The sequence below is a fragment of the Aspergillus fijiensis genome, assembly GCF_003184825.1.
Source record: "Aspergillus fijiensis CBS 313.89 unplaced genomic scaffold BO72scaffold_22, whole genome shotgun sequence".
Taxonomy (NCBI): Eukaryota; Fungi; Ascomycota; class Eurotiomycetes; order Eurotiales; family Aspergillaceae; genus Aspergillus; species Aspergillus fijiensis.
The window spans coordinates 350,373-374,595 of NW_024468998.1; the positions used below are offsets into that span (position 1 = coordinate 350,373).

The 24,223-nt window shown below is 55.0% G+C and overlaps 11 protein-coding genes across 11 annotated transcripts; 6 read left to right on the plus strand and 5 right to left on the minus strand.

Annotated features, from left to right (window-relative positions):
- Positions 1–10: 10 nt before the first annotated feature.
- BO72DRAFT_428769 (MFS general substrate transporter) lies at positions 11–1,717 on the minus strand (the record flags this gene model as incomplete). The annotated part of the gene is made up of 2 exons (XM_040943043.1): positions 11–1,169; positions 1,278–1,717. 2 exons carry the CDS (start codon positions 1,715–1,717, stop codon positions 11–13), a joined length of 1,599 nt encoding a protein of 532 aa, XP_040801509.1.
- A 302-nt stretch (positions 1,718–2,019) lies between these two features.
- On the plus strand, positions 2,020–3,519 carry BO72DRAFT_377634 (Zn(II)2Cys6 transcription factor; the record flags this gene model as incomplete). The annotated part of the gene is made up of 1 exon (XM_040941270.1): positions 2,020–3,519. A coding segment is annotated over one exon (1,500 nt), but the record flags the coding sequence as incomplete, so codon positions are not given.
- A 203-nt stretch (positions 3,520–3,722) lies between these two features.
- On the plus strand, positions 3,723–5,026 carry BO72DRAFT_106600 (NADH:flavin oxidoreductase/NADH oxidase). The gene has a single exon (XM_040938913.1). The coding sequence runs from the start codon at positions 3,926–3,928 to the stop codon at positions 5,015–5,017; it is 1,092 nt and encodes a 363-aa protein (XP_040801511.1). The 5' UTR covers positions 3,723–3,925; the 3' UTR covers positions 5,018–5,026.
- Positions 5,027–5,681: 655 nt separating this feature from the next.
- On the minus strand, positions 5,682–6,417 carry BO72DRAFT_468469 (BTB/POZ domain-containing protein; the record flags this gene model as incomplete). The annotated part of the gene is made up of 2 exons (XM_040946899.1): positions 5,682–6,324; positions 6,374–6,417. The coding sequence occupies 2 exons, from the start codon at positions 6,415–6,417 to the stop codon at positions 5,682–5,684; spliced, it is 687 nt and encodes a 228-aa protein (XP_040801512.1).
- A 770-nt stretch (positions 6,418–7,187) lies between these two features.
- On the minus strand, positions 7,188–8,391 carry BO72DRAFT_377429 (carbon-nitrogen hydrolase family protein; the record flags this gene model as incomplete). Its single annotated transcript, XM_040941260.1, has 3 exons — positions 7,188–7,552; positions 7,661–8,112; positions 8,174–8,391. 3 exons carry the CDS (start codon positions 8,389–8,391, stop codon positions 7,188–7,190), a joined length of 1,035 nt encoding a protein of 344 aa, XP_040801513.1.
- Positions 8,392–9,426: 1,035 nt separating this feature from the next.
- BO72DRAFT_377398 (alcohol dehydrogenase) lies at positions 9,427–10,860 on the plus strand (the record flags this gene model as incomplete). Its single annotated transcript, XM_040941258.1, has 6 exons — positions 9,427–9,570; positions 9,644–9,678; positions 9,742–9,944; positions 10,015–10,384; positions 10,504–10,559; positions 10,631–10,860. The coding sequence occupies 6 exons, from the start codon at positions 9,427–9,429 to the stop codon at positions 10,858–10,860; spliced, it is 1,038 nt and encodes a 345-aa protein (XP_040801514.1).
- A 405-nt stretch (positions 10,861–11,265) lies between these two features.
- BO72DRAFT_377447 (zinc-dependent alcohol dehydrogenase family protein) lies at positions 11,266–12,345 on the plus strand (the record flags this gene model as incomplete). Its single annotated transcript, XM_040941261.1, has 1 exon — positions 11,266–12,345. The coding sequence occupies one exon, from the start codon at positions 11,266–11,268 to the stop codon at positions 12,343–12,345; it is 1,080 nt and encodes a 359-aa protein (XP_040801515.1).
- Positions 12,346–13,656: 1,311 nt separating this feature from the next.
- Positions 13,657–14,616, minus strand: BO72DRAFT_428777 (NAD(P)-binding protein; the record flags this gene model as incomplete). The annotated part of the gene is made up of 4 exons (XM_040943044.1): positions 14,292–14,616; positions 14,124–14,231; positions 13,912–14,068; positions 13,657–13,845 (listed from the first exon to the last, which is right to left on the minus strand). The coding sequence occupies exons 1-4, from the start codon at positions 14,597–14,599 to the stop codon at positions 13,657–13,659; spliced, it is 762 nt and encodes a 253-aa protein (XP_040801516.1). The 5' UTR covers positions 14,600–14,616.
- Positions 14,617–15,065: 449 nt separating this feature from the next.
- BO72DRAFT_447954 (thermophilic desulfurizing enzyme family protein) lies at positions 15,066–17,105 on the minus strand. The gene is made up of 3 exons (XM_040944677.1): positions 16,379–17,105; positions 15,844–16,317; positions 15,066–15,788 (listed from the first exon to the last, which is right to left on the minus strand). The coding sequence occupies exons 1-3, from the start codon at positions 16,672–16,674 to the stop codon at positions 15,275–15,277; spliced, it is 1,284 nt and encodes a 427-aa protein (XP_040801517.1). The 5' UTR covers positions 16,675–17,105; the 3' UTR covers positions 15,066–15,274.
- Positions 17,106–18,890: 1,785 nt separating this feature from the next.
- Positions 18,891–20,889, plus strand: BO72DRAFT_447956 (ribosome-binding protein NMD3). Its single transcript, XM_040944678.1, has 4 exons — positions 18,891–19,012; positions 19,066–19,164; positions 19,234–19,523; positions 19,597–20,889. Exons 1-4 carry the CDS (start codon positions 18,945–18,947, stop codon positions 20,715–20,717), a joined length of 1,578 nt encoding a protein of 525 aa, XP_040801518.1. The 5' UTR covers positions 18,891–18,944; the 3' UTR covers positions 20,718–20,889.
- Positions 20,890–21,961: 1,072 nt separating this feature from the next.
- BO72DRAFT_377740 (putative flavin containing polyamine oxidase) lies at positions 21,962–24,033 on the plus strand (the record flags this gene model as incomplete). Its single annotated transcript, XM_040941278.1, has 7 exons — positions 21,962–22,095; positions 22,152–22,182; positions 22,248–22,385; positions 22,453–22,480; positions 22,540–22,559; positions 22,605–22,857; positions 23,012–24,033. The coding sequence occupies 7 exons, from the start codon at positions 21,962–21,964 to the stop codon at positions 24,031–24,033; spliced, it is 1,626 nt and encodes a 541-aa protein (XP_040801519.1).
- Positions 24,034–24,223: the final 190 nt, after the last annotated feature.

A 24,223-nucleotide genomic window follows, 5' to 3' on the forward strand; every position in this document is an offset into this window, starting at 1 on the left:
GCTTTCAAAATCAATCCATGATCTCCCGGGCCAACTTGCTCCGTCTTCTGATGAAGGGCCCACACCAGACCAGGATCCACGGTACGAGTGTCAAAGCCATGCCCACGCCGCCAAGCAGACTGGCTGCAGCGCCAAATCCTAGATGAGTGAACATTTGCCGAGAGATGAGAGGAAAAACCCCGCCCAGCATATTCCGACAAAAGCTCTGGGCAGCCAAAGCGGAACTGGCGTAACGATGATAGGTGTCGGCCAGATAGTTAAACACGGAGAGATAGATTGAGAAGATTCCGACAGTAGAAATTCCCACCGCCACAGCAGGCACTATCCAGTGCACCTGGTACTGCGCTGACCAGCCAAACAGGAAAAGGCCCAGTGGTAGAAGCAAGCTCTCCACACAGCTGAAATACAGCCGGTGTTCGGGCACCGAATTCCACATGGACTGATGATCTCGCTTGCGCGTGTACCAGAAGCTGGTTGCCAGAGACTCCTGTACCAGGCATAAGGCTAGCGCCACCGTGCTCCCGATACACGAGGCTGCGAAAATGGCGTTGGCAGACGAGAGCGAGAACGAGTAAGCGGTCTCGAAGACGAGCGGGATGGCAGAGAGATTTATGTAGAGAACCGACCAACTGAAGGCTGCCCAAAGGGAGAAGAAGAAGACAACAGGCTCAGTGAAAAGCATGGTGAAAGGCCGCAGCAGCGAGGTCCGAAGCAGCTGCAGAATTCCAGCACGTTCCGCATCCGCAGCCACCTGCCATCGAACCATGTCCATGCGCCTGAGCTCTTGTCTGTCTGTGTCCTGAGCCGTTTGTTCCCCTGCGGCAGTGGCAGCCGCATCTGCCTCCATGGCTCTGTGCCATTCGTTCAATCGTCGGGCTTTCTCGCAGAGAATAACGGGTCCGCGTGTTTCGCGGAAGAAGGCCAGGACCGCCGCGGTTATCAAGCCAGCGATAATAATCTGGATGTAGAAGATCCAACGCCAGCCGGTGTATTGGCTGATAAATCCACAGACCAAGGGCCCAAGACCCGTGCCGAAGAGTGCGGCCCAGGAAAAGAGAGCCATCGGAGCGTTGCGATTCTGGGAGTGGTAAATGTCCGCCATAACCCCACCCACCATGGTGGAAAAGGTGGAGCCTCCGATGCCGCAGAAGAAGCGCGCTACCAACATGCTTCACGAATCCCTCTAGAGAGTCAGTCTTTGCATGGTACGCCAGAAGCCAAGAGTCAAGAACAGAAGGTAGGCGAGGGGGATAAGCTCGGATACATGCCGTACGTACCCGGAATACAGTCGCGTGACTGCGCAGCATACTTGACAAATCGCGAAAAGGATGGCCGTGGCGATGAAGACTGGCTTCCGCCCATAGATCTCCGAAAAAGGGGCGAGGAACATGGGGCCAATTGCGAAACCGCCGGTGAAGGTCGTGATCCCGACCAGACTAGCGACTTGACTGACATGCCATTCGGCTTCCATTTGCGCTGCTCCGGGACTATAGCAGCTCGCCGCGAAGGAGGCAAATAGAGTTGCAATGCATGACACTCCAGTTAGGACCCCTTTGTAATGTCGTGTCCATTCATAAGGGGACTCAAGATGCTTCAATTTAGGGGGTGGGACAGGATGAGATCCCAACAAAAAAGATAAATCTGTTGCGAATGTCAAGTGCTGACGGTGCGGCTCTTGCTTCTCCGCTGCGGAAAATATGGCCGAAGAGTGTTCCATCGCGCTGTGGATGACCATCTTGAATTCTGGTATGACAGACTGAGCAGAGTGGCCCCAAAAGCGATAATGCGAGACTTTATCGACGCGAGGAGGAACACATTCTTTGACCACATTGAGACATGCACGGTTTCTCGTCACTGATGCAAGATTGCGGAGATGCGGATGATGCGGCAATGATGCGGCCCGCAGGCGCTGTATGATGTTATGTCCATCAAGAACTCGGGGTCTCCAAACACTAGTTACCTTACTTCATGTGATCAGCCCCTAGAGGCTCGTCAGCGAAAGCTCTGCATCATGTTCCACCAGGATCCAGCATGGAGAACTCACGGTCCAGCAAAGCCTGCACGTCCTGTCGAGACCGCAAGCGGAAATGCAACGGCGAGCTTCCATGCTCGTACTGCACCCGTACGAACCACGAATGCTTTTATCAACAGAGACGTCGTGCGAAACCCCCTTCTCGGAACCGCCTAGCAGAAGATCCCAGCGACAAAGATGGTCATGCGCCTTCTTCGGTCGACAGACAAACGCAGCTCCAACTGCTGGAGGCGAACTCACCCGCAGTCTTTGTTCAGCGGTTAGCAGCAAGGGGGGAGAGTGAAACTTCCCACCCGGCCTTGCCATTACATCCCCACGCTTATAATCTGGGGTTTGACCCCGAGCTGGAATTTCTACCGAATGTGGTGGGGCTGACGGACCTTTTGACCCTTGGAAAGATGACCAGTCTTGCCTCTACCTACTTCGTTCAGATAACCCCTGTCTACGACTTTCTCGATCGTGCTGAAGTGGAGGAGGCTATCGTAGAACGTTGGAATGTCCCGGTGTCATGCAGTGCTGTCGATTCGCTCCTCCTGGGCATTGCCGCGCTGGGTTGTCTGTTCGATAATGATCGTCAGACCAAAGGCTCAGAGCTCGAGCGGCAACTAGTTTATAGCGCACGGGTGACTCTCGAATACTCCAGCCAGCTTCCACAACCTCATGTCGACCATGTGGTTGGATGGCTGCTCCGTGTCATCTATCTGCGCTTCAACAGTACACCGCATGCGACTTGGATGGCCAGTTGCACGCTGATGCACATGATCGAGACCAGCAAGATGCACTTCGACACGGATACGAACTCATACCTGGCCCAGCAGACTACTGCAGAAGGCTGTTCTTCGGAACGCCGCCGCAAGGTCTACCACGTCGCCCGTCTGTTCAACACCTGGGTTTCGCTGGACTTCGGAAAGTCTCAGGTAGACTTGCGGGGCGCCTCCGTCCAACTGCCGCACACCGGTTGGACGATCGAACAGCGCGAGTTATACCTTGTTTCGATGCTGCTCACCTCGCCCGAGCACTACCACGACCTGAGTGAGCTGGAGGGCGCACTGCGCGATGTGTGCGCGATGTACCCGCCTCATCCCATGCTTCAGCTCCTGCAATGCAACATTACACTCTGTATCTTCCGTCGCGCATCTGCACTGGGAAGATCACTATCCGCGTGGGCCCTGGACACCATCCTGGAATTGATGGGCACCAGCATCGGTGTAGTCGAGAGCCTGGTCGCCCAGTCCTCGCCGTGGTGGCATGTTTTGAACATTCCTTTTCAAATTGCCTGCACCCTGATGGTGATAGACCGCCCGCAAGCTCTCAATATATTAGAAGATGCTTTGAAGATTCTTCGCATGGTAGCGTCACACTACCAGACACAGATGGCAAGGGAGGCGTACGAGGTAGCTTTGTCTCTTGTCCAGCAGCAACGAGACCGACGGGCCATGGGACTCTCCGTCTTAGACAAAGTCTTACAAGTACATGCCCATCGGTAGCCTATCATCTAGATGTGGCTGAAATTTAAGGGGAATTGGAGTTCGATGGAGACCGGGTGGCAAGTCCCGGCTTTTGACGCGCCGGCGATGAATGGCATTTGGGGTCTCCAACTAACGGTCACCAAGGTGGGTATAGAATTTCGGTCCTTATGTTCGACAATCTTCTTCTCCATGCTTACTAGCACTGGCTACTAGACTTTGCACAGGAATCTCCAATTATTATCAATCTTGGCAATTGCCGAAAGATCTTGCCGCTATTGCCCAAGGCCTCTCTTCAAGATGAGCTAAATCCTCGCATGACTGCCTTCCTCGGCGAGAAAGATACCAATCATCTTTGCAGGTCTTGACCTCTCTTATCAGTTCCACCTCTTTCATTATCTGCCGGGACTTTAAGGTCTTTTTCGCCATGGGCGTCGCCGATCTCTTCCGACCTTTGACCCTTCCTCGTGGTCCCGACCTCAAGAATCGGATTCTGCTCGCGCCCCTAACAAACTGGCAGAGCGATGACACCGACGGCACTGTCTCCGACGCTGATGTGCACTGGCTCTCTCGCTGCGCGGCCGGCAACTTCTCCATGGTCATGACCTGCGCCGCTAATGTACATCCCGACGGGAAGGCGTTCCCGGGCCAGATGGGTATCTGGAGCGATGCGCATCTGCCGGGCCTGCGCCGCGTGGCCGATACCATCCGCCAGCATGGCGGGGTGTCTTCCGTGCAAATCCACCACGGGGGCGCCCGCGTCTCCCCCGCACTAATCCGCGGCCGCACGCCCGTCGGACCCTCCACCATCTCATCGGGCGTGCGAGGCCTCACTCTTACTCAAGTAGAAGAAACCCGGGATGCCTTCATTGCAGCGGCGGTGCGGGCCCAGCGCTCTGGCTTCGACGGGGTCGAGGTGCACGCGGCGTTCGGCTGGCTGCCGATGCAGTTCCTGTCGCCCGCCTTCAACCAGCGCACCGACCACTACGGCGGCAGCTTCGAGAACCGGTGCCGGTTCCTCTTCGAGATCATCGACGGCATCCGCCGCACCTGCCGGCCGGACTTCCAGATCGGCCTCCGCATCTCCATGGAGCGGTACGGGGTCCCGCTGACCGAGATGCGTGAGGTCGCCGCGCGCGCCCTCCGCGAGGCCCAAATCGACTACCTCGACCTCGCCGTCTGGGACTACCGCAAGATGGCCGCCGAGGCGCCCTTCGAGGGCCAGACGCTGCTGAGCGTCTTCACCGACCTCCCGCGGCCGGCGGGCGTGCGCGTCGGCGCGTCGGGCCACGTGATGACAGCGCGCCAGGCGGCGGAGGTCCTCGACGCGGGGTGCGACTTTGTTATGCTCGGCAAGGCTGCTATTCTTGATCCGGATTTGCCCAAGAAGGCGGAGGTGGATGAGAACTATCGCGCGCCTGGGCTGCCGGTGACGACGGAGTATCTCAAGAGCTCCGGGCTGAGTGAGCGGTTTATTGAGTATATGAGGACGTGGGAGGGGTTTGTTTTGGATGGCTAGATGGGCTAGTCTCATCTCTAGGATCTGTATATGATCATAACCTGTGTATATAGATTTTTCGGGTCATTGTTGCTTGATGATATACTTGCATGAGGGCAAGGTCGATGAATAGAGACAGAAGACGACCGTCTACTCCCATACAATACGGACAAAGCGCAGTAGAGTTGCCCGTGCGAATGCCACATCATACTCGTAGCCCACTCGAAGGTCTTATTAGCGTTATCAGGATCAGGTTTCGCTTGGGAATGAGCTCTTTCGTGTCACAAACCGTGGTAACCTACTTCCACTGTTCAAGAATGTAGAAGCCTAATAAAAGCGATTGCTAACGTGTCATGTCGGCAAGTTGAGGGCCCCATTCAGACGGCTGCAGACATTACCAAATTCCTTTTCTATGCTTTCCCCCCAGTTACTACTGCGACATGGTCACTGGGCTGAAGCGATAAGAGGCTCATAGCGTAGCAAGAGTTATCCTCTTCAAAAGGGGGTATCCGCAGAACCTCACCCAGTAGTCTGTCGATATACCAAAGAATACCGTTAGGGTGATGTCTAGGCCCGGCAAATCCACTTTGTGAGCGGCAAGTGAACGATGTATGTGACCAGAAGCACAGTAGGCGAGGAAGGAGAGTAGACTTCAATTGGCTACTAGCACACATAAAAGCTCAGACTAACTGTCTGTCGAGGGTAACTTAGTAGGGTTCTTGCCATGGGTGTGATAATTGCAGGCTTTGAGGGGATCCCAAGAAGCATCACATCGGTCCAGCAGCTTGGAAGCAAGCCTAAGAAGAAAAGGCTGCGGGACAGTGGTCGAATCGGCTATTTTATGCAGCCATGAACTATGAGCATCACTCACATACATATCCACAAATAACTCAAGGATTGGTGCTGTTTCGGCGAGGCGGTTGTATGCATACTCCAGCGCTTCCCCAAAAGGGTACGAGCTGGTCTCATCTTGACCTGTGGAACGGCGGCTCTCAACGATCGCATCGACGATGGCGTCTTGGAACAGAGTGTCCAGGATCTTGTCGCCTAGGACATATGCCTTGACCAGATCCAGGTATTCCGAGTTGGGGATGCGGCCTGGCTCACCACAACACACCGCCAGTTTGCCGCAGTAGAGCCAGTGGATGTACAGCGCCACTATCTCCGGTTCATCATCACGTAGTTGGATAGTGCGTTGCGCGGACTCCTTCCATTCCCCTGCTAAAGCCTTTTCGAAGAAAGGGGAAGAGGCACGGACTAATCCCTCGTGGACGTTGTAGATCTTTTGCTCATCTCCAACCACTATCTCAATGGTCCTCCCCTGAAATCTGGGTCTGGATTAGCATTCAATGCAGCAACTGTATCCTTAGCACTCACTTGTTGACAGAGTCTTTGGGGACTCGAACAGACTTCGAAGCCATCGTCCCTGAGCTTGGTGATATGGTCTCTTCGCCTGTTGCGGACTTGAGTCAGGATGTGATGTGACTCGATCTTTGGATGGCACAAAGACCAACAGAAAACAGCCATCCCCAGTCCCAGCCATGCATGTCATTCCACCCTCATTCTCGGCATTGACTGCAACAGGCAATTGAAAATTTTTACCGCGCGCCAGGAAGGGGGGTCGACCGTGGCCGGCTGCATGTGACGGTTCAGGTACGTCAAAGTGGCTCTCTTGCGCATCATCCTTCTTATAGTTAGGTGAGTTAAGGGGCAGAGCCCCGGAACGCCTCTGGTCTGGTCTAGAAGAAACCGAATGCTCTTGTGACAATGCTTTCGAGTCTGCACACACCAAGGAGAGTTCGTAGGAACGCTCCTACTCTGTGTTATATTGGATGCTGTCGGGTCATTTGCTATCCACTTCTCTGTTCAAATCACGTCTTCTTTTCGTCCTGTCGAGGCTACTTTCGGAAAAGTCATAATTGACAGGTGAAGAAGAAACTGTTTCTGCACGGCTAGCAAGTTTCTCCTTTACATCGAACAAACCCTCGAGCTTCTTGAATAATGGGATTAACTTGAACATTGCCTATTAGCATATTCATCTTCTCACTCACACGTATGCACTATTACGCTGCAACTACCAACAACACCATTGACTCATGGATAAGTCCATGATACCTCGCATAGTGAATTACCCTAGCTTTCTTCATCCCTGGCATGAGATCAACGAGCTAACAACACACCCACCGGCCCCTCAAATATACGTCCCCTGCAGCTCAACTTCGGCCCGAACCTGCTTCTTTTCCCGGTTGTCGACCCCCAACCACAGCAGGTCCGGCCGACTGTAATGTCCGTGGACATCCAACATGGCCTTGACCTTCTTGATTTCGTCGAGATCTATGTCTGCGATGACGAGCCCTTCTTCCTCCTCGCCCAGATCCTCCGTCAGCTTGCGCCCATCGGGACCGATGATGCAGGCGCAGCCGCCGCCGCCGATGTGGTACAACTTGCCGTCACCGAGCTTCATTCGCGCGATGCCGGCTTGGGTATAGAACGAGGAGGCCAGGACCACGAAGCAGTTGCCTTCGATGGCGTGGGTGGTGGAGAGGTTGTGGGCGCCTATCGTTTCCGTCACGGTTAGCCATTTCTTCCTCCTTTTTCACTTGCACCCAACAGACATCAACCTGTCCTCGCTCAACTACAACACAAAGACGGGGGTGGACTAACCTTCACGACACTGCGACCACAACGCACTCCCCGCCGGAAACGAATCATAGTGATTCATGGGCGGCCACGCCGCGACATGGATCTGCTCGCCCTGCGAGTAGGTGTGGTACCGCAGCAAGGGCTGCGAGTGCTCCCAGCACGACAACGCCCCGATGCGACCCACGCCAGCCTCCTCGACGACATTCATCAGCGACCCGCCGCTGCCCTCGCCGTAGATGGTGCGCTCGACGTGCGTGGGCTTGACCTTCCGGCGGTGCATGCGGATGGCCCCGTCGCGGCCGATCAGCGTCTGCGACAGGTACAGCGAGTCGTTGTCGTTCTCCGAGTACCCCAGGCACACGGCGATGTGGTGCGCCGCGGCGCAGTCTTGGATGCTGCGCATCTCCGGGGAGTCGCGGCGCAGGCTGTGTTTCATGTACTCGGTCACCATTTCGAAGTCGATGGGGCGTTGCCTGTGTTTTGGGGGGTTAGGGTTGGGTTTGGTGGGGGATGGGGATGACGGGTGTTTCTCACCAGATCCAACCGGGGTACTGAGGGATCCAAACCTCCGGGAACGCAATCAAATCACATCCCTTGTTGGCTGCCTCGATGATCAGGTCGCATGTCTTTTGGACGGCCGCGGGGAGGTCGAAGTAGCAGCCTTCGGCTTGCACGGCGGCGACGCGCACCGTGTGCGGAGAGCCGGGCTTGGTGGTTGTGGGGGAGGGATGGGCTTGGGAGGGGGATGCCATCGGTACTGTTGGGGGCTGGTCTGATGTCTCTAGCTTTCGACTTTGGCTTGTCTGGAGGATGCTGCATGACGGCATGAAGGTGGTCACACGGGTTACATATAAGCATGTTCGAGTTCCTCCGGTCTAGGATGAAGTCAGGGCTTGCTCTTCCCATCAATCCCAATCATATGATGAAGAAACTCTGTCATCCTGTTAGCAGGCTTAGGGTGTGACTAGTACTAACCAGGTACTTGGCACGAGCAACATTTTGAAGGGAGGAGATGAAGTCACATTTGTACACTTGAATAAGGGCCTTGATTACATGATCCGCATATATGGGTGCTTTGCTAAGGGCACAGCCTTTAGCTAGAGTTCGTAGAGCGCACCGTAGGACGTTTGGAGGCTATGATGTCAAGATTAGTTGGTCTTTGTAACATCATGTGTTGCGATACTACTCCGTACTTCGACCCCGATTATAGACAAGGCGCCTGACGCGAGATTGAGAAGAGATACTATGCCATGAGCAATATCCAATTGAGAACACGATATCATCAGTAGTCGGTTATGCGAAGGAGCCATCAAAACATGGCTTCTGCATCTTGGCAACAGTAGCCTGCCTGTGCCCTAAGCATGGAATCGAAACCGGCAACCAGCCGGAAGAGCCTGGGAAGAAAGATACCTAGCTACCTAGCTACGTAATAGTCAGGATATTATTCTCCCCTTGGAAGGTGGTGGGATTGATGTCATGCAGTCAGGGCTGATGTGCGGCATCGTGCGGCCCGCATGCGGGAATGCATCTTAATGAGCTGTGATGGCATCGTGATGCAGAGTCAGCTTAGTTGTCTATACTCCCCTATATCTGCAAGGCATACATCTATGGACCTACATATATCACCTCTATCCACAATTCAAGATAAATAATAGTATACCAGCTTCAAGTCAAGCGACTCAGATCTCTCCATCTTACCTCTGCTTACCTCTCCAGAAAGCGAGCTTTCACTCCCCCTTACACAAACATCATCTGTTCCTTCGCAATAACAATAGCTCGTGAACTCCATGGCTTCTGTCTTCCCTGAAACCTGCAAGGCTGTCGTCCTGGACGGCCCGCACGCCCCGTGGTCCCTGCGGGACGTGCCCGTCAAGCAACCGGCTGAGGGCGAGATTCTGATCAAGTCTCTGGCGTGTGGTGTCTGCCACAGTGTAAGTTAATCTATACCCTGCCCGGACCCTTCAGGTTATGAGCAAAGAGGGTCCTGACTCTGTGGATCGCTAGGACGTGGCAACTCAAAACGGCGAGTTTGACTTCATGTACTGTACCTCTTCCCCCTCAATAACCTGCCACACAAGACCGACCCTAACTCTCGTCCTTAGCACCAAGTACCCTATTATCGCCGGCCACGAGGTCATCGGCGAGGTTGTCGCCCTCGGACTCAACGTGGAAAACTGGAAGATCGGGGATCGAGCCGGCGGCGCCTGGCATGGGGGCAACGACGGTCATTGCAAGGCTTGTGCCCGGGGCACCCCCCAGATCTGCTCGAATCTAGAAGTCAACGGTGTCACGCGCGATGGTGGATGTAAATGCTACCTCCCCCCTCCCCCCTCCCTGCCTTGTCTTTCGTATAGATTCTGATCTATGCTCTCAAGTCTCCGAGTACTGCACGCTCCGCGCCGACGCCGCCATCCGCGTGCCCACGGACATGGACCCAGTCAAAACAGCGCCGCTCCTCTGCGCCGGCATCACGGCCTTCAATGGTATCCGTAAATTTCACATCCCGCAGGGCGACACGGTGGCCATCTGTGGCATCGGCGGCCTGGGCCATCTGGCCATCCAGTTCGCACGCAAGATGGGCTATCGCACTGTCGCCGTTTCCGGGACGAAGGACAAACGCGACGCTGCATTGGCGCTAGGGGCGCACCAATTCGTTCACACGGGCTCGGAAGATCCTGTGCAGGCGCTGAAGCAGGATGGGGAGGGGGCTTCGTTGGTTATGATGTTTTGCAATGATCCGGAGATGTGAGTTCTCTTTCTCCGTTGCTCTGCCCAGGTCGCTGTTCTTCCCTGTCAGGGCATGACTATGTGTCGAACGGGTTTTGGACCGTGCCAAAGACTGATTGGACTTTATTTTTTTGTAGGGTCAAGAAAATGACTGCTGCCCTTGCCCCCGGAGGTTCAATCCTACTAATTGCGCGTGAGTGTATCCGTCTGCTGTTAGGGTTGCAATGATGCGATGCTGATTCAGACCTCTTCTACTCTATCTAGCGGTGAATGGCGTCACGTTGGACTTCACGGAGCTGATAGTCTTTGGCAAGAACGTTCGCACCTGGTCCTCCGGGTTTGCGCCGGAGACCCGCGAGGCGCTGGACTTTGCCAGCCAGCTGGGCGTGGAGTGTCAGACGCAGGAGTTTGCGCTTCGTGACATTGACAAGGCCTTTGAGGCGATGAACAACCGCACCATTCGCTTTCGTCCGGTGATTAATTTTGCTTTGTAGCGTTGGCTTGCTATTATATTCAATCTTTTTCTTCTTTCTTTGTTCCTGTTTTTCTTTTGCCTTTGGCATGTCATTTTGGGGTCCGGGTTTTGTGATGCCCACGGGTTGGAGGTGCAATGTTACCTAGGAGGTTGAGCCAAGAATTGAATTATGATATCCATGATCTGAATATTGGGTGGGTATTGCAAAGCGAAACTGGGGCGTGTCTAGGATCCCCAACCTGTAAGCGCTCGTGGAAATCAATGGCGTTGATGTGTTCAAGTGTTCATGAGGTCATAGGATATCAGGGCTGTGTTGGAGACTCCAACTCCCGAATCCAAGTTATATTTCAAGCCTCTCCACCGCCTCTTTCCACACCGCAGTTAGAAGAGGTTCCAATTCTCCGTGCAACATCAGGTCCAAAGCATGTCATCATCATCTACAGAACTACCAACCGTCACCAGCGGCTGGGAGCTGCACGGCACCAGCCGCGGCGGCGATGGCAGCGAGGCGCTGGTATGGAATGACTCCCTGCCGTTACCAGCCATAGGGCCCACAGACGTCCTAGTGCGCCTGCACGCCTGGGCGATCAACTACCCGGACATCTCGATCGCAAACGGCACCTTTCCCTGGTCATACCCAGAAGATGGAGAGACCAAGGTCCCCGGGACAGACGGGGCTGGGGAGGTGATCGCAGTAGGCTCGCACGTGCAGGACCTGCAGCGCCACGACCGCGTCGTGGTGGTCTACTATCCCAAGTTCCTGCACGGAGCGGCCCCAACCCTCGATCAGATGCAGCAAGACCTGGGAACCTTCCGGCGCCACGCCGTCTTCCCCGCTCAAGCCCTAATCCGCATGCCCGCCAACCTCACCTACGCCGAGGCCGCCACCCTCCCTTGCTCGGCGCTGACCGCCTGGAACGCCCTGAACGGCCTCACCCCGCTCAAGGCAGGGGATGCAGTCCTCACGCAGGGCACGGGCGGCGTCGCGCTGTTTGCCGTCCGCTTCGCCCTCGCTGCCGGCGCGACTGTTATCGCCACCACTTCCTCGGATGACAAGGCGTGTCGGCTGAGGGAGATGGGCGTGCAGCATGTCCTCAACTACCGCGAGGATCCGGAGTGGGGCGAGAGTGCGCGGCGGTTGACGCGTGAGGGACTGGGTTGTCAGCGAGTTATCGAGGTCGGCGGCCCGCAGACCATCGCGCAGTCATTCCGGTGCGTCGCCCGCGGCGGTGAGATTGATGTCATAGGGTTTCTCGGGGGCCAGGATGGGAATGGAGGGCCCTCGTTCCTGGAGCCGCTGCTACGGGCGTGTGTGGTGCGCGGGATCGAGGTCGGCAACCGCATCCAATTCGAGGAGATGAACCACGCCATCGAGGCGTTCGATCTCCGGCCTGTCGTGGATGAGCGGGTCTTTGGGTTCGGCGAGTTGAGGGAGGCGTATGCGCATGTCTGGAATCGGCGGATGTTTGGGAAGGTGGTGCTGGCTGATCAGGTGGAGGAGTAGTTGAGGCATAGTCTTAGGTCTGACTCGATCCTGGAGACGCAATGTACACAGCACATGAGCCTGAGCCAGAGCTAGATCCACATGCAGAGCTGCTTGAGTTGGCCGCTGCGAAGGTTGCTGTTCGGCAGTATCCGCGCTGATAGGTATGAGCACACAATGGAGCATAGACGGTATGACATGTCTCAGAGATCTGCTCCTGAGCCCTCTTAGTTGTTAATAGTACTATTCAATGCTCGTTGGATGCAGTTCGTTATTGAACAACGTCACTGCCTTCGAGACCATGCATGGTCACGTGCCGTGGCCCCAGCATATAAAAGCAAGCCCGCCCCCATCGAGCCCTAAAACCACCCCATCCTCCGCCATGACCTTTAGCAACCTCTGCCATCACAAACCAAACCGCTCCATCTCTCATGATCCCAACAAAACTCAGAGTTGGCAACCTGGACTCGGTTCCAACTCGCCTCATCATCGCAGCCCGACACCGACGCATGGGCATCCTACTTCCAACCCGTAGTCCACGACATAAGCTACTGCCGAACAGTCTGGGGTCGCGTCAAGGCCAGCACGAGGCCTGAAGTATTAGTGGTAACGTGTGCGTCATCGCCCTGTGGCATCATCTCTTACCTACTTGAGCGAGGTGTTCTTGCTCCCTCATTTTTACCTTTATTCCACGACTTGACTTACCGGTTTCCCCGATTGAGTTGTATCTGGCCGTCCTCGGTACTAGGATATTGTACTGTCTGCACCCTGTATTAAGAAGGGTCCGAATGCGATGACAAAGTCTTACACCGACATGTGGGATCCACATGTAGTACTGCCCGAAAGGGTGTTACTAATGTTGCTTTTATACTTATACTTTGGCTCTCCCATCCCGCTTCTTCTCGGGAGCAAAAGTATGTCCCATTACTGCATAGTGGCATAGATTGAAAGTCTCCAAGGTCCGGCCGTCAAAGCCTCATCGCAGAGCTGAGTGTCGCAGCTTGAACCAGATCGAACTACCAATCGACGGGACACCACACTCCGACTGCACCTGCATAAGTCAAGCAATTTCATTTTTGCTGAAGCCTTGTGATTTTTACACGGTACGCTCGGCAAGTTAACGCCCCGGGCCCTGGTGACCGTGTCCGCGACAGATGGTCGGAATAAGCCACCTGCATGGCACTTCACATATCACTGGGCACCCCTGATCCAGTTCCCTGCTTTCCCAAGAGAGCACAACACCAGCCTTTCAACTAGCTACCCCACCGGTCCCCTGATCTTCTCTGGTCAACATTAGGAAGCTTTCATCTTTAGTTATAAGACACCTTCTCACTACCATGGAACCATCGTCCCATCGTAAACATTCCAAACCGTGGCATTCTCCCACCCGGGGACCAACACCTTAGAAAGCTGCCCGTTTATCTCGGCATTCCGTCGGAACAGAATCTCCAACGACGCCTTGGCCCCTTGCTCGGGCGTCAGGTCGGCGATGTCGCCGCCGCCAAGATCAGTTTTCATCCACTAGACACAGTAGTATCTTGTATTAGTGAGATGAATACGGGTCTTTATAGGCAAGAGAGCACATACACCAGGAGCAATGGCCACAAAGGCGAAGCCGTCTTTCTCGTGGTCCAGAGCATACTGCACGGTGAGCGCGTGCAGGGCGGCCTTGGAGATCTTGTACGCTGGGGCGGGGACGTCGTGGGACGCGCGAGCTAGGGTAATGGAGGCGAACGAGGTTGCGCTGCTGCATGCTAGAGGGAAGATGGGATTGATGTCGGTCGTGATGGTCTTCTTACATATTCGCCACCTTCTTGAGGGAACCGCGTTGCAAAAGGGGTAGAAAAGCCCGCATCACGTAGTGGACACCGAGGGCTTTAATGGTGAAGCTCTCTGCGAGATTATCCCTTGAGCGAGTAGGTGAGTACATACTGAGCTTAGAGGACTAAGATAGACAGAAGACTTACATCAATTTCACCCCATCGCCGACGTACTGGCAGATGCCAGCATTATTGATCAAGATATCCAGTCCCTTGCCGCTAAGCTGCGTCTCGACCTCGGCCGCAGCGTTCCGGGTGGATAAATCGTCTGTAACGTCAAGTTGGACCACTGAGACTCGTCCTGCTGAGGCAGTGGCAAGCTCGCTCAAGGGCGATGAGTCGCCTCGTGCGGTAGCAAAGACTTTGCTGATCTCTGTTGCTGGGCGGGAGGAGAGTTCGCGCACGAGCGCAAGTTCGAAGCCGCGGGAGGCACCTGTTATCAAGACCGATGCCATACTTGGGCTGAGAGAGCTGTGAACAGTCGTTGGTTAATAGTTGTTGTCGAAGAAGAAGTCGTACCCTCTGGCCTGATATACTTGCTGCTAGGGCTGGGTTAGATTCACGATTGGTAAGCATCCATCGGTCTTTGACGGCGTTTGTCTGTATGTCCGAACAAGGAGGGCGCAGGCCGAGACTGAGATTAAACTCTAAGAATAGGAAGTTAGTGTGCTCGGAGATTATAAACGTAAATAGAGAAAAAGAATGGTAGCGTGAGAAGTACCTCAATTGCCAATACTGCTTCCATAAAAGGATGCTTGGTAACTACTAGTCATCACACTTATGATGTATGTTCTGTTGTAAATCAGGCAGCATGTACTCTTATGTGAGTTTCAAGTTAACCTCATTTGATTCTAATGTAATCACATTACATTAGGCCACACGACTCAAAATATTTCGCATAGTCTATGAGTCGTCAAATTGCTCCCTAGTCTATGTACAGTATGTCTGGGTGAGCCCTAACACCGGCTGGCACAATCCTCATGATAAGTTGCAGTAGCTGCAAGTTAAGATTACACGCAATCAGATGCGATACCCAAGCTCGACTGTAGAAAAGGCTCCAAAGTTGATTGCAAAGTAACACGCATAAGAAGTAGTCCAGCATCTTCATTAAAACACCACCGCACACCCAACTAAGTATACCACGTCGGCGCCGGCAGCTCCCCCAACAAAACATACCGCCCCAGCTCCCGGTTCTTATACGCGACGGGATCATGCAGTGTGTGTGTCCGAATATCCCGCCAGAACCGATCGAGCCCGACCTTCAGTGAGGTGGCCCGAGCCCCCGTTACCTCGAAGATCCCATTGGTGACCCGCAGCCCCACGTCCGTGGTGACGACCTTTACGCTGGCAATCCACTCGGCCACTTCCCCACGTTCCTCCGCCGTGAGCGCCAATCGGTCCGCGCCGTGGCGCGCATACAGCCCGGCGAGCTGCTCGCCCGCGCGATCGGCCAGCGCTTCCGTGGCACGCAGATGCGCGAAGAAGTTCCCGTACCGCTCTAGAATGTAGAACTCGTCGGTGGCAGAGGTCTTGTTGTCGCCGCCGAAGGGCCAGGCGCGCGTGTGGGCGGTGGTGTAATTGGCGGCGAAGTCCAGGGCGCCCAGGGCGATGCCCAGATAGAAGTTGCTGAAGACTAGTTGGATTCTATGGGAGGTTAGCCTTGCTCATGGACAATACTGGTAAGGTAAGGGGGCCTTACGTGGGTAGCAGCAAGCTGGCGAAGGGGACGCCGAGCACCTCTTGTCGTGGTTGCTTGGTGGAGGCGTCCCAGCCCAGCGCGTCGGTCCACGGGGCGCGGACGTTCTCGATCTTCACGCCTCCGGACTCGGTCAGACGCAGACCGATGTTTTGCCAGTTGTGCGCGAATTGGATCCCGGGCTGTCGGGTCTCCACGAGGGCGAAGATGTGTTGGTCTGTGCCCTCGAGGACGCCTTCGAGCACGGTGAGATCGGAGACCACACCCCCCGTGTTGAAGAATTTGGCGCCGTTGAAGACGATGTGCTCCCCGTCAGAGGTGATCTTGAGGTCGCTGTCGCGCGGATTGACCGCTCCACCGACATAGTAGTTGTTAGTGATGATCAGCTCGTGCGTGCGCTCGATTTGGTCGGGGGTGCCGACTACATTGGCGGTGGTGGACCAGAGGAGATGGTAGCCGAGCAGCATGCCGATGGAACTGGGGAAATGTGAGCTGCGGTGAAAGAAGGTATGCAGGAAGTGCGATGTGGAAAACTCACCCATCTGCCTTGGCCACTTCTCGGATGGCTTTGTACCCTACTTCCCACGACTGCTCACCTCCTCCGTACTTCCTAGGACCCAGTAGCTTCAGCAGTCCGGAATGCTTCAGCAGAGCCACCTCGGCTCGGGGCGATTTGTTCTCCTGGTCCCTTTGTGCGGCATCCCGAGAGAGTACTTCGGCCACCTCCCGTGCTCTGCTGATCCAGTCTTCTGCTGTGGTAGGAAGTGAGGACCACTGGTCTTGATAGGCGCTGTAGATAGTGGGATCCGTCGCTGGAACGCGCGCTTGCGCCATGGTGGATGTTCACGGTGTGTGAATGCGGTGGTAGTGCTCCTGCTTGTAATCTACAAGTCACCAGTCTTGGATGTATAGTCACTCGAGGACACAGCAGAGAGCATTTATACGCATCTTCACGGATTGCTCATATGGCAGGAGTATGGCGTAGCAAAGACAATTGGTGATCCGCACATGTCGATCCCAAGGTGATTGCCCGGAGTTGAGCGATTCGTCAATCCCGGAAATGATGTCGTAATTGGCCCCAAGTTTGGGATACACCCAAAACTGCCTGCAGTGCTCTGGCGATAGTAATGTGGGGGATTCGCAAGACCCCACATGCTAATTGTTGCAAAGAACCGTGCGATCGGAGACTGCGATTGCGTGACTGGCCGCAATTCAGGGCCCGGTGGGTCCGAGGTTCTCGGCCGAGATGCCTCCCTCCACACTGGTCATGCAGTCCGAAGCTCATGAGATGAATTTAATTTTGGTTTCTGATGCGAAAGGGGATATATTTAAACAAATGCACTGGGACCAGAAAAGATCCAGATTCCGAATGCCACTTCCACATCCATCTTGCGGCGTGCCTGGCCATCCCGCAACATGTTTTCACATCATAGCTGCTCCATACTACCCATCAAGCCCGACAGCTCAGCCTTATGCTTGCGCGCTATCAACGTCTTACCGGTCGCCGGCTCCATCGAGTCAATGTTTCTAGCGCACTTGGCAGCAAGATTGCTCGACGAAGCGGCGCGCCAGGAAAGACGGAGACACGCTGAGATGGGGCTGAAGTACGGACAATCGCGGGATTAAATCGCACGTTGGCGATAAGAAGGAGGGAGCACCTGCGTAGGAGAGGTCGGAGCTCAAATGAGAGGACATTTCGAGCACAACTGTGCAGGCGACGGCGACAGCGTAGCGTATCTTTGACCCTGCAGCATCCAATGACTTAGAGTCGGATGAATACCGTTGCAGAAGTGGCTGCCACGGATGCACGACAGTATTGAAGCGGTCATCGACTTAGTGGCCTCGAGAACGGCGTATGCTATATTGCCTCATAACACAGTTCGGAGGCCAACTTGCTCGTGAGCGAAAGCCGTCAATAGTAAAGCAGCATGGCTACTTTCGTGGCCAGCATCGCGGACCTGGATATGACCAGCCATGTAAACTGTGAAATACCTGCAGTAAGTCTACTGCGGAAGTAACATTTCAGTACATTCGATCAGCGGGGGACTTACCAAATATGCGGACTACGTATAGGCTAGGATTTAGAAGCTGGGTGAGATCTTGGACACATGAGAATGAAGACCCATTGCATAATGTGTGCCGACTAGGCTGGAAATGGACACAAGATTGGCAATTGTCTAGCCCGCCTAGCAGCGGTATCAGCATCAAGGAACTAACCATGGGTCTCGGGTATAAACCGACCAGAGCAACAACAAGCGCATAGTCCTCTCCGACAAGACTCTTGTAAAATCAATATTGTGTATGTATCCGACTGCCAGCGGCAACATTTAGAGTGCATAGCATGATACACAGTCCTAGAGCCAGAGGCCGGTGTGACTGCGACGACGCCTACTCATCCACGGTCGGATAACGAGGGTCATGAATAGATGTTGAAGCCCATTCTGAGAGAACAAGCAGAAGGAAATCGAGTGGCCGGCGAGGGTCGCTGTAGGACGCATTTATATCCCTTCAACGGGCACAGAGGTGGGCTGAGCGCTGGCCCCCATTGTGCGAGGACATTGCCATGCAATGTGCTATGCTGACGGGGCGTGCTATCATGCATACACCCACGTGTGTGAAGTCTTCCTTGTAATTCTGCCCCCAAATTCTTGCGGGGGAAATGTGATTTCTAGAACTTCGCCCCCACTGGGGGAGCACGGTCGATGCTTGGCACTGGGTAGAGATTGGATTATATACTTCATCCACAGGCTGTTTGTTGTGGTCTGACACGGTTGTGTGTATGATGACTGATACACTCAGCATCGCCCCAAGAACATGGGCGGCAGGACGGCGTACATACCTGGATTATACAATTATTGATGTAGATGTGTTGTGGTTGTTGTGGTAGTGAACTTCATACTGGCATAATGATACACACCCGCGCTATACCCGAACTGGCAGGGCGGTTATCGATAAGTGCAAACAGGACATACGGCTGAGTCAGCTGCTGACTGGCCAGTGGCGGGGCAAAAAAAAATACCGAGTCCGATCCTGCGTCAACTCCCAATCTCTAACACTCCAACTCTTCGCTTTGGTGCATTTGCGGTTTGCGTCCGGAGGTCAAGATGTCGATGGATTTGGATGCGCCAGTTCCCATGTTGGGGCTGCAGGACCAGCCCCCGGTCGCTGCGACGTGAGTCTTACCGCCAGCCTGGTTTGGCCGGAATTTCGCTCATATTTTCCTAGGATTCTGTGCTGCAACTGCGGTGCCCCCATCGATGGAACCACTTCTGCTGGTGCTATGTGCCAGGACTGTCTGAAACTGAACGTCGACGTCACCCAAGGGTAAGTTCGGATTTTACTTTGGTATCGGGTTCGCAGACGGAACTCATGCTGATTTACTCCGAAATCTAGCATCCAGCGCGAATCGACCCTCCTCTGCTGCAAAGACTGCGAGCGGTGGCTCCAGCCCCCCAACCAGTGGGTGGTTGCGACCCTCGAGTCCAAGGAACTCCTCGCCCTCTGTCTGCGCCGCCTTCGTGGCTTGTCGAAAGTCCGCATCATCGACGCCAACTTCATCTGGACCGAACCCCACTCGAAGCGCATCAAGGTCAACATCACAATTCAGCAGGAGGCCTTCCAGGGCACGATTATCCAACAGTCATTTGAGGTGGAGTACGTGGTGGCCGGCCAGCAGTGTCCTGGTATGTCTTGCAACCACTTTCGCTCCAGTTCGACTCAGGCTTGCGTCAATCAGGCTCGCTAACATCACTGCAGATTGCCAGAAGAGTTTCACGCCCAACACGTGGCGAGCCGCAGTCCAGGTCCGACAGAAGGTCCCTCACAAGCGTACCTTCCTTCACCTGGAGCAGTTGATCCTGAAGAACGACGCTCACAAGGATACGGTCAATATCAAGGAGGCCAAAGATGGTATCGATTTCTACTTTGCGCAGCGGAACCACGCCGAGAAGATGGTCGACTTCCTTGCCTCTGTGGTACCGTGCAAGATGCAGAAGTCCCAGGAGCTCATTTCCATGGATGTTCACACCAGCACCAAGTCCTACAAGCATACCTTCTCGATTGAGTTGATCCCCATCTGCAAAGACGATCTCGTCGCATTGCCGCTCAAGCTTGCCCGCCAACTTGGAAACATCGCCCCCCTCACCCTCTGTCACCGCGTCGGAAACAATGTGAATTTCTTGGATCCGACTACTCTGCAAACGGCCGACGTTCAAACCGGCGTGTACTGGCGGTCGCCGTTCAAGAACCTCGCCGACGTCACCCAGTTGAAGGAGTTCATCATTCTGGATATCGAGCTTACCGGCCAGTCGAATGGCCGTTTCCACCTTGCCGAGGCCACTGTGGCCCGCGCCTCGGACCTTGGCTCCAACAACACCACCTACTTCTGCCGCACACACCTTGGCGGTATCCTGCACCCCGGTGACTCCGTTCTCGGCTACCACCTGAGCGGCACCATCTTCAACGACGACAACTTCGACGCGATCGAGCAGAGCCACCAGTACGGATCGACGATCCCGGACGTCGTACTCGTCAAGAAGTTCTACGCCCGCAAGAAGAAGCCCAAGAGCCGCAACTGGCGCCTCAAGCGCATGGCCCGCGAGTACGAGGAGGAGGCCCTCGCCAGCGCTGGCCAGCAGAGCCGCAAGAAGGAGCAGGAAGCCAACCGCCTGGAGGAGGACTTTGAGATGTTCTTGCGCGATGTCGAGGAGGACGAGGAGCTGCGCCAGACGCTGGATCTGTACAAGGTCCGGAAGCAGCCCCAACCGGCCGATGCTATGGATGAGGACGAGGACAACGAGAGCGAGGATGAGACGCCGCAGATCAACATGGAGGAGCTGCTTGACGACTTTGATGAGCTGAATATGGATGATGATTGAGCTTTCTGCGAGTAATATCCCTGATGATCACGGCTGGTGTTTATATTCTACTTTTCTGAGGGGTTCATGTCGATAAAGAAAAGTTTTATTACCCCCTTGTTGTTTTTCTTTAAATCCAGGTTCATAGCATCCATGCATTTCACCCTTTCATCTTGGCCACGAATATAGATGTTCACAATGACAGGTCTTGCGTAGTTTTGCTAATCCTCTCGCTTTCTGGTCAGATTGACCCATCGCAATGTTGCAGCTGGCTTGGTGGGGACCGGGAAGGGACCAACCAATTCAAACAAACAAGCCAAACTTGCCGAAAATAGCCATGGCCAAATGGCCCCACCGCAGCTTATCGCCGATCGGGCTATCTTACCGCGGCGATGATATCCAACTCATCTCCAATGTGATGCTTGGCCCGGTCAATAAATCCCTAATGTGGCTTGTCTAATTCGTTGCCTTGCCTTCGAGAAGTCGGTGGAATCTTCCGACATGTCGTCAACCATAGTCAACAAACGAGGCCACGGCCAGTCTCGCTGAAGGTCCATCATGCTCTCTGCTCATTCGCATAAAGAGCCGGACAATTTATTCACTCCGTATGCTTCGAAAACCGTGATGTCAGAAAGCAGGCAAAAGTCACGATAAGGCAATGCATCGATCCATCTGGCTGACTGTGGTCGGTGCAAACGCATGATACTCAGTACGTACTTCACGCACAGCTTATCGGGCCAATCAACGAGGCCCCTTGCCTCTCCGTTCCAAATCATCCAAATCATCCAGTTCGTTTCAAACACCAGGGAACGGCACATGCCCCTAAGTTTGGCGGTTCTAGCATGTAACATGCGATCGACCCAATGTTTTGCTGGAGCCAATTGACTGCCAAGGGCCCGGAACAGTCACCTGTGCAGCCCTGGTGATGCAATTCCCGGATGCCAAGCAGGATCGCCCGGGTTTATTTGATCGCCGTCCGCCCTGCAGCATTGTCCATCTTGCCTCTTTGTCTGCCTGGCTTTTTTCTTTTTTCTTTTTCCTTTTTTTTTCTGGCTGCAGAAAAGGACCGTTACTCGGATGGTGCCAGCATGCATGCATGCTGATAAGCCGGGTGTGATGTCTGTTGTCGGCCTTGTGTTCGGAGTCTAAGTCTATATAGCCTGGCACACCTCCGAAAGTCCCCGCGTGGAAGGTCTTCTAAGGCCCCTGTTTCGCCGCTCTCGACACCCGCAGAAAAGCAGTGTCGTTAGACTGTAGGCGTGGAAATGCATTCACATTCGAATCTATTGAACTCCCTCACGTTCTTGCTCGCGACCTTAGGGGCTCAGCCCGGAAGTGCCTATGTCGCGCAAACCCCTCTGACGGGCGACACCTGCACGCAAACGACCGTGGCCATCCTGTAAGCCGATTGGCATTAGAGTTTGGAAGATTGTTCGTCAACACTAACTGGCTCAGGGGAGGTGGGATGGCCGGGGTGGCTGCAGCGGTATGTGGGTGTTGAGTAACCCCCCCCCCCCCCCCCCGCCGTGCTCAACCAACTAACCCGAGCAGCAAGCCTTGACCAATGCATCCGTCACCGACTTTGTTCTGGTGGAATCGCGCGAGACTCTGGGAGGTCGGGTGTGGCATACGGACTTTGGGAAGGATAAGGACGGGAACCCGTACGTGGTGGAGTTCGGGGCCAACTGGGTATTTTCCCCGCATTCGACACAGTTTAAGGTAGAGCTTTAAAACTGACTGCGCCCCACCATATTAGCTACAAGGATTGGGTTCGGCTGATACTGGTACGTCGCCAGTACCTCCCTTCTACTAGACTTCAACAACAGACTGACCATTGCGATAGTAAATCCTGTCTGGGCTTTAGTATGTGTCGTGACTCTGTATACACCGAATCACGCTAACCGACAGGCTAAAAAACACCATCTGCGCAACACCTACTCCAATTACAGCTCGCTCCGAACGTACAACGAGACCGGCGAAGCCGACTATCAATATCTCCTCGACGAATATGCTCGAGTCTACGAGATTGCCGCGCGCGACGCCGGCCGGATCCTGATGGAGAACCTGCAAGACCAAACCGCCCGCACGGGGCTTGCCCTGGCAGGGTGGCGCCCTCGCAAGAACGACATGGCCGCCCAGGCAGTTGAATGGTGGAACTGGGGTATGATCCGCTGGAAACTTCGCCAATCCGTCATAGGAAGAACCCCCACCGAGGCAGACAGGGCATACTCCCCCCCTTTGCTTCCCTTCCAGTGACCCCCAAACCCAAGGGAGCCCGGCTGTGGACTAACATGTGTGCTGTGTGCGACATCTAGATTGGGAGGATGCCTCCCCCCCGGAGACGAGCTCCTTCGTATTCGGGATGGCCGGCGAGAACCTGACCTTCAACCAGTTCGGCAAGGCGAACCACTTCGTCCTGGACCGGCGCGGCTACAGCACCATCATTGAGCAGGAAGCCGCCGCGATATTCCGCCACCGCCGCAACAAACCCAGCCCGCGTCTCCGACTCAACACCCACGTCACCACCATCGACCACTCCCCCAAAGGCGTCACCATCCACACCGCCGACGGCGCCTGCATCGAAGCCGCCTACGCGATCTGCACCTTCTCGCTGGGGGTCCTGCAAAATCACGCCGTGAGCTTCCGCCCGCCGCTGCCGCGGTGGAAGCAGACCGCGATCGAGAAATTCAACATGGGCACCTACACCAAGATCTTCCTGCAATTCCCCCATACCTTCTGGCCCACGGACACCCAGTTCTTCCTGTATGCCTCCCCGACCACGCGGGGCTACTACCCGATCTTCCAATCCCTCTCCTCGCCCACCTTCCTCCCGGACTCTCATATCTTGGTCGTCACCGTCGTCGACGAACAAGCCTACCGCGTCGAGCGCCAATCCACCGCCCAAACCACCGCCGAGATTTTGGAGGTGCTCCGCGAGATGTTCCCCACCACCACCATCCCGCACCCGACGGACGTCTCCTACCCGCGCTGGTCGCAGGAGCCCTGGGCCTACGGCAGCTACTCCAACTGGCCGGCGGGGACGACCCTCGAGATGCACCAGAACCTGCGGGCGAATGCGGGCCGCCTGTGGTTCGCGGGCGAGGCGACCAGCGCCCCGTACTTTGGGTTCTTGCATGGGGCGTGGTTCGAGGGGCGGGAGGCGGGCGCGCATGTGGCGGCGTTGCTGCAGGGACGGTGTATGGAGTTGCGGGGAAGTGGGCATGAGGGTCGGGAGAACTGTGGGGAGCGCATGCATTACGAGCCGTTGAATGGGACGACCCCGCTGGAGGCGTATAGTATGGTCAATGGGTGGCCGGTGAGCAGTACGGACTGGTAGGGGTAACACCCCCCTTGGTAGCGATAGGATTCGGCAATGCATAAAGCGTGAAGCGTGAGACCCGGTCGCTTGGGGCTGTAGATGGTGGGGCAGGAATATTACCTACTACCTCGTGAAGTAGTAGCCTCGGAAGTACTTGTTGGGGTTGAGGGAAATGCTGTGGCGGATACACTCGTGAGTAGTCCGATGT